Source organism: Gossypium raimondii, chromosome 11 (genome assembly GCF_025698545.1).
Source record: "Gossypium raimondii isolate GPD5lz chromosome 11, ASM2569854v1, whole genome shotgun sequence".
NCBI lineage: Eukaryota > Viridiplantae > Streptophyta > Magnoliopsida > Malvales > Malvaceae > Gossypium > Gossypium raimondii.
In genome coordinates this window covers 37,562,792-37,570,958 of record NC_068575.1, presented here as the reverse complement: position 1 = coordinate 37,570,958, position 8,167 = coordinate 37,562,792, and the positions used below count along the sequence as shown (strand labels likewise).

At 32.5% G+C, this 8,167-nt stretch overlaps 1 protein-coding gene across 1 annotated transcript; it reads left to right on the top strand.

Annotated features, from left to right (window-relative positions):
- Positions 1 to 862: 862 nt before the first annotated feature.
- On the top strand, positions 863 to 1,952 carry LOC128034798 (secreted RxLR effector protein 161-like). The gene is made up of 2 exons (XM_052623638.1): positions 863 to 1,126; positions 1,485 to 1,952. The coding sequence occupies exons 1-2, from the start codon at positions 863 to 865 to the stop codon at positions 1,950 to 1,952; spliced, it is 732 nt and encodes a 243-aa protein (XP_052479598.1).
- Positions 1,953 to 8,167: the final 6,215 nt, after the last annotated feature.

Sequence of the window (8,167 nt, the reverse complement as noted above, 5' to 3'; positions counted from 1 at the left end):
CCATCTTAATAAAAGAATTAAGACGGTGAGAAATGACTGTGGTGGTGAATATGTTGAACCATTTGGTAAATTTTGTGCACAACATGATATTATTCACGAAGTGACACCACCATACTCTCTTCAATCTAATAGAGTAGTAGAGCAGAAAAATTGAACCCTAAAGGAAATGATGAACGCAATGCTAGGAAGTTCTGGGTTGTCACAGAATATGTGGGGGGAAGCTGTTTTATCAGCGGATTACCTTTTAAATAAGGTGCCTCGTAAGAAAAAGAACAATACACCATATGAGTTATGGAAGGGCAGAAAACCTTTCTACAATTACTTCAAAGTGTGGGGGTGTCTTGCAAAGGTAATTGTTCATTTACCAAAGCAAATGGAAATAGGTCCTAAAATGGTGGATTGTAATTTCATTGGTTACGATGCCACAACAATGCATATCGGTTTCTTGTGCATGAATCAAAGAATCTTGAAATTCACAAGAATATGATATTGAAATATAAAATGCCTCACTCTTTGAAAATATATTTCTTTGTAAGACTAGGGAAGTTGGGTAAAGTTCAAAAAATGAACTTCAGAGACTATTGATAGTCAAAACTTTTAACAAGAGGTTGAAGTTGAGGCAGATCCAAGAAGAAGTAAAAGGGAAATGGTGGAAAAGTCCTTTGGATCGAATTTTCTAACCTAAATTCTAGAGACTGAACCTTAAACTTATAGTGAAGCTATACGCTCATCTGAAAGCACTTTTTGGAAAGCTGTTATCAAGAATGAAATTGATTCCATCATGAAAAATCATATGTAGGAATTAGTGGATCTACCTCAGGGAATTAAACCACTAAATTCTAAATGGATTTTCTAACGAAAAATGAAAGCAGATAGAACAATTGATAAGTACAAGGCCAGATTGGTTATAAAAGGTTATAGAAAAAAGGAAGACCTTGATTACTTTGATACATATTCTCCTGTATCAAGAATAACTTCTACAAGGATGATACTTGCTATTGCCGCTTTGTGGAATCTAGAAGTTCATCAAATGGATGTTAAGATAGCTTTTCTAAATGAATATATTGATAAGGAGATTTACATGGAACAACCTGAGGGTCATGTAGCTCTAGGGCAAGAAAGAAAAGTTTGTAGATTGGTGAAGTCTTTGTATGGGCTTAAGCAAGCACCAAAGTAGTGGCATGAAAAGTTTGACAATGTCATGATATCAAATGGATTTAAAATTAATAAGTGTGACAAATGTGTATGTCAAAACCACTATTGATGGATATGTAATTCTATGTTTATATGTTGACAACATACTCATTGTTGGAAGTAACAATGAAATGGTAAAACGTACCAAAAACTTGTTAAATTCAAGATTTGACTTGAAAGATATGAGACTTGCTGACATGATTTTGGGCATCCAAATCAAAAGGTCATCTGAAGGTCTCGTATTGACTCAATCACGCTACATAGACAAGATTCTTGAAAAATTTGGCTAGGATGATTTTGGTGTAGCTAGAACTCCGATAGATATAAGTCAACATTTGTCCAAAAACAAAGGTGAAAGTGTTGACCAAGTGGAATATGCAAGAGTCATAGGTAGTCTAGTGCACCTTATGAGTTGCACTAGACCTGATATTGCTTTCATTGTAAGCAGTTTAAGCAGATTCACAAGCAATCCAAGTGAGAATCACTGGAAAGCGATTGTAAGAGTACTGAGATATCTCAAATATTTTCGGAATTATGGATTACATTATTCCAAAGATCTTACTATGTTAGAAGGATTCTTCGATGCTAGTTGGATATCTGATATTCAAGATACCAAAGGCACAAGTGGTTATATTTTCACATTGGGAGGAAGAGCTATGTTATGCAAATCCTCAAGGCAAACGATTATAACCAGATCCACAATGGAATCTGAATTTGTAGCTCTAGACAAATTTGGAGAAGAGAAAGAGTGGATATGAAACTTTTTATAGGATATTCCTGAATGGCCAAAGCCTGTGCTCGTAAATGCATATATTGTGATAACCAAGTAATAGTTGGTAGAGCACAAAACATAATGTATAATGGTAAGTTGAGACACATGCATCATCGACATAATACCGTTAGACAACTGAGTTGAACTAGAGTTATCTCTATTGATTTTATAAGATCAAAAGATAACACTGCGGATTCGCTAACCAAAGGGTTAAACCAAGATCAAGTTGATAAAACATCGAAATGAATGGGACTAAAGCCCATAAATATTTAAGGCGCTATGTGAAGGAGAACCCAACCTAGTTGACTGGAGATCCTAATATCTAAGTTCAATGGGACAACCTACTTGCATAGACCTTATGAGGTCACTGTGGGGGTTCTTAACCGAAGTCCATTCCTATGATGAAAACAATGATTAAAATGTGAAAAGGTTAAGCAATGCTTTTAATGACCATTGTGTGTTTCGGTGAAACGAACAACATAAGTCACCTATGTGAGAGTGAAATGGGGCCGCTTCAAGGAGACTATTAGGGCATAGTTCTTTAAGCTCTTGCAGAACCATGAGGATGTTCACAGACATATGAACATACCCATGAGAATCAAAATCTTGCTAGGGAGGTATTTGTGTAAGGTATATCATCATTTATACAAACGCCAGAACAGTTCAAGGACATCGTGTTTACTAGTCAGCTAGTAAAGTAAATATACTTTCACAAGGGAAGGTTCAAGGGTTGATGTCTACCTATCCTATGCAAATATCGAATGTAGAATCTATCACCTCTTTAAATCTTTAAGTCTCGTTGATCCATCAATTTCATTCATATGGGGGATTGTTGGAAAATAATGGATATTATGGAACTTTGAGGCATATTGTTTTATTGATAAAATTGAAGGTTTGAATAATAAATTATGGATTTATATTCTTTATAATTTACTAAAAATTGTTGAGTGATGAATGATAAATTGATGCTCAAATTAAACAATAGTTCTGTCTTTTGATGAATAGTTGTATCTTTTGAACAATTGTATCTCTTGGTGTATAGATTCATTGCTTTTGGTTTAATATTGCATCTTTTCATTCATTGTGTCTATTTACTTATCTATTAACTTTTCAACAGAATTCTTCATGAATCAGTCTAAGTCTCTTCATTCATTTCTCTCCTCCATATAAAGCCAAGTTATGAGACTTCCAAAACACATCATCAAAAACCATCAATATAAAAAATTCCTTCTAAATTCATTCCTTCTGGTGATAGAGAAAGGCAAGATTGTGTTTTATTGTTGTGTTACTACTACTGCATTGTATTACATTATTATTGTTACTGACATATTAATACTACATACGATATTATATTTTCTTACAGGCATATTTTGTGACAAATTGTATACTGTAACACTACCTCTACAGATCATTCCCATTTATTTGGAGGATACTATCAAGTTAACAAATGCATATTGATCGATACAGTTCAATGAAATAAAAATTTTTAGGACAAAGCTTGTACTACTCTAATGTTATATTCAAATTACTTACCGGATATGTTTTTGAAAAGTTTATTACCTGGTACTGGTATTTTTTGGCTTGTATGTTGAGGATGATAAATAACCACTGTAGGGAGAAATATAAGCTAGAACATGATTCGTGTCAGTTAAAGTGGAATCACAAGGTAAGCAATGGAAAATGAGATGTTTGTGAATCTTGATTGTTTACAATTTTGCACATTTTATGTTTGATAAATGAGGAATCAACTGAAGCCAAGTTGTTGGAAACTGTAGAATCAAACTGCAGTGAAGTTGAAACTTAATGCTAATATGGTATTTATGTTAAGTATGGTAGTTTTTCTTGGTTACTTGATGCTATTATTGCTCAATTTGAGGGCCAAAAGTGTTCTGATCCTTGGCAGCTATGTTACTTGAATGTGGGTAAAGTGTCGAAAACATGTAACATCCCTAACCTATATTTGTCATCAGAATAAGGTTACAGAGTATTACCGTAAAACCGTAACATCAAAACGTTCATTTTTAAACATTTCATTAAGCATATGAAAGTACACTCATACACATGCATATCGTCCCTTAATCAATCCTTCCAGGCCCTAGAGACACTTTAGAAACTGTTTGAGACTAAATTAGGAACATTTGAAACATTGAGGAAAAAGTTAGAAAAAATTTAAACTGCAGGGGTCACAAGGTTGTGTGGACACACGCCTATGTGCTAGGCCGTGTAACACTCTAAATGGCCTCACACTCCCGTGTGCTAGGTCGTGTAACTACTTGACTTGGAACCTTTGAAACCTATAGAGGACACACGGCCGTGTCGCATGGCTGAGATACATGCCCGTGTCTTAGGCCGTGTGGACAAGAAATTGGCCAAAACCAAGCCATTTCCTTCACCCATTTAAAACATGAACCTATAAGCACTATACACATACAATCAAGGCACCAAAACATACCAAAACATGCATAATAAAACCAAATCAATAGGTTATTAATCCATCCAACCAATATGCCATATAGGCACCTCAATCACACTCAAACAATTATACCTAAACTTATGCATAGTTGGCTTTATTACATACAAACACATCTAGTTCATATCCGTCTCAAAAATACCATACTTGACCACTTTATAATTACTTCATCACATGCCAAAGTCACATTTACAAACATGTATCAATTTAACTATTTTATCAAACACCAATATGATGGCATAAGTACCAAAAGTGTACCAACCATAATAACACATATACATGCCAAAACCAACCATTAGCATTCAACCCAAAATTTAAACATAAGTGCACCTATACATGCCATTATAACCTTGGCTAAAACATAAAAAACTACTGACATAATCACTGGATAGTGTGATAGGCCTCTAATGAACTTCTAACCAGTCAAGCTTCCGATAATCTGTAAAGTATAGGAAAGTAATTACGTAAGCAATGAATACGTAGTAAGCTTGTATAAACTTTAAACATAACATTTCATTTTGACAATGAACTTTATAAGGTAAATATAAACCTATACCAATGCCACAAGATTTATCAATTACATAACCATCAACTTATAAATGAGTAAGTCTATCACCATCATTAACCTTTTCATAAGACTATGAACTACTCATTTTACTTACTTTCCATTCCATTCCATTTAATTAGCATAAACTTAAATAACAACATCAATTCACGAATTAGTGTATTTATTCATGACATAGGTAAATTCATCCATAGCATATGTAAATATCTCACATATAAGTAGGTCATTCAACTCATCAATTCTTTTTTCATCATATTACATCATAATTATGAACTTACCATTTCATTACCTTTTCTTGCCCGTTTCATTTGTATAATACAAGACATAAGCATAAACACCATCATCAATACAAAAGTTAGTGCATTTATACATAACTCTCTTTTGATTCATACAACCTTTTCATGAACATAAGCATTTTTACATTAGGAAACTTACCATTTCAATGTATATCATTAAGATTAAGCATGATATAATCCAACCTTAAGCTTGGCACAAGCCTAAGCACCACCAACAACACATGTTAGCATATTCAAACATAATTCACATGAATTTAACATAGGTAAGCCATTACAAATGAACTTAATTCATTTGAATTAACCATTTTCCTTAACATATCATACTTTCAATGAAACTTAGTTATACATACTTTGATCAATATCATTTCATACCTTTCCATAATTTCATAACATAGTCGATTGGAACAATTACTTTTCCTTCCCTTTACATGCCCATTGAACCACTTAGAATAATATCAGATATGCGGGAAAGCTCACACAAAGTGTGCTAAAAATACGGTCGAAACCATTTCTTTTCCTTTTCTTTTACATCGTTTCTCACTCTAGCCATAAATGGGTTTGCTTACACAAGCTGACGGTCGGAATGTAGCTACATGATGTCGCTCACACAAGCTGACAAGTATCTGCAATAAATGCCTGAACTCAGCCATTGGTAGGACATTCATGACCAGTATCCGAAACATGGTAACCTTAATGACATGTCATTTTTATCATATATATTCCTAAGGTTCAAACGGGGCTCGATAGTCGTCGAAGCGTCATTGGATTTCCATCGTTTCTCTACATGATAAATCGCATAATAACATATATATATTGATTCATTTACATTAGAAAAACACATTAAACATTCATTTTAATAAACATTTAAGTGATTAAAATTCATACAAACTTATCTGGCTAAATTGCAGCAATAACTAAGTACATGGGCTATTTGATAATTTTCTCTTCTCTTCGATTTTCCACTCGTTCTTGATCTAAATTAATAATTTCATTCAATTCATTAATTTAAATAATAAAACAATTCTTTTTATGCAATTGAGTCATTTTTGACATTTTACAAAATTACCCTCAACTTTTAATTTTTATTCAATTTAGTCCCTATGTTCTAATAATTCAAATAAACCAATTTTATTGAAAATTAATACAATTTGAATGTTAATAGCATCCATTAAAACCCACTTTTGTAACAATTTCACACCAAGTCCTTGTATTTTTACTATTTCAACAATTTAGTCCCTAATCGATAAATTAATCAAAAATCACTTAAAAATACTTATAAATAAAAATAATACTTCAAATTCATCATTTAACATCTAAAATCACAAATTTTCATCAATGGCAACATTAAAATCTTTAACAGTTTCAAAAATGAAGGTACGGGGTAGTTGGACCTAGTTGCAACGATTTCAAAAACATAAAAATTATGAAAAACCGATAAATAAATCACTTACATGCATCCATTTTTTTTGGCCGAACCTAGCTTATTTTCCATGGAAGAATCAGTTGAAACAAAATGGGAAAGAAGATGACAACCATTCATCTTTTACTTATGTTTTAATTAATTTAATTTAATTTATCAAATTACCATTTTAACCTTGGTTAAGAATTAAATAAAACGCCAAATCCATGTCCATTTTTTTCACAAACTCCTTAAATGGTTTATTTACCATTTAAGTCCATTTAACTTTATTTAATAGGCCATTTAATCATTCAAATCTAATAGTGATCAAATTTTACATCTTTTACGCTTTAGTCCCTTTTAATTAATTAAATATCGAAACATTAAAATTTCGAACGAAAATTTAATAAAATCTTAATAACATTACGTAAATATTTATAAAAATATTTACAACTCGATTATAGAAATGAGGTCCCGATACCTCATTTTCTAAAACCACTTGACTTTATGATCATATCACTTAAATTTAATTATTCATTCAAATAACATAACTTGTCAATTCAAAATTTATTTAAAAACCATATTTGACTCGTAAATATTAACTTATTCATCAGATTTGTGTCCCTGAAACCATTGTTCTGACACTTTAAAGAAATAAGCTGTTACAAAATAGGTATGTTCAATGTTTGAAAGTTCTTTTCTATTAAATTTTAAGGGTTAATGGAAGATCACACCCCTTCCTTATATGTCGGGTATCAGATAAGGGCATTTCAAGTAAAATAAAGAGACAAAGCAACATAACATGTCGAATACTAGCTGAGTTTTAATTGTAATCTACAAATTTTGGGTATAAGAATTTTATTTTCTGTGTATTTGATTTTTGGGACTTGTCTGCTGCTATTAAAGTAGTAATGCATATGCATTCAGCTATCCCTTCAAGATTCCTAGCAGTTGGTTCTTTGACTCAATTTTCACCAATGCTCCTTTCTTATGCAATTCAAATATCGGATCTACATGTCCTCCATGGGTTTTTGAAGTTCAATGCCGTCATATTTCAGTCCATGATTGAACACTATTTGAAGGTGAACCATTGAAAATGGTAGAAGTAGCTGTTGAAGGTAGGTTTTTTCCCACGCAGAAAATTGAGCGAATTTCTAGCAACCTCACTATTTTACTTTTGTTTTATTCTGGTTTGGCTGGTATTTTACCAATGAAGACTCTCATTTGGAAATTGAAGTTGATTAAATCATTTGCCATATATAGCTTTGAAAGATACCTTATTTCTTGCTTGGACTCAGAATGTGCAATGACAACTGTGTGAGCTCTTCAAGGTTATAATGTCGTACTCAGAACATAATTGCAATTATGATAGGACTTAATGTTGGCATGGTAAGTTCGCTTTATTTAATATCGCGACTGTTATTTTTAAGGTTTGCTCGAATTAAGATCGTGACCTTCGGTATTCTAACAA

What these genes read in the sequence shown, in the direction of transcription:
- LOC128034798 (XM_052623638.1), top strand. Translation starts at nt 863, where the DNA reads ATGAAAGCAGATAGAACAATTGATAAGTACAAGGCCAGATTGGTTATA. An exon ending in CTCTAGGGCAAGAAAGAAAA is followed by an intron (nt 1,127 to 1,484) that starts GTTTGTAGATTG and finishes AAATTTGGCTAG; the next exon opens with GATGATTTTGGTGTAGCTAG.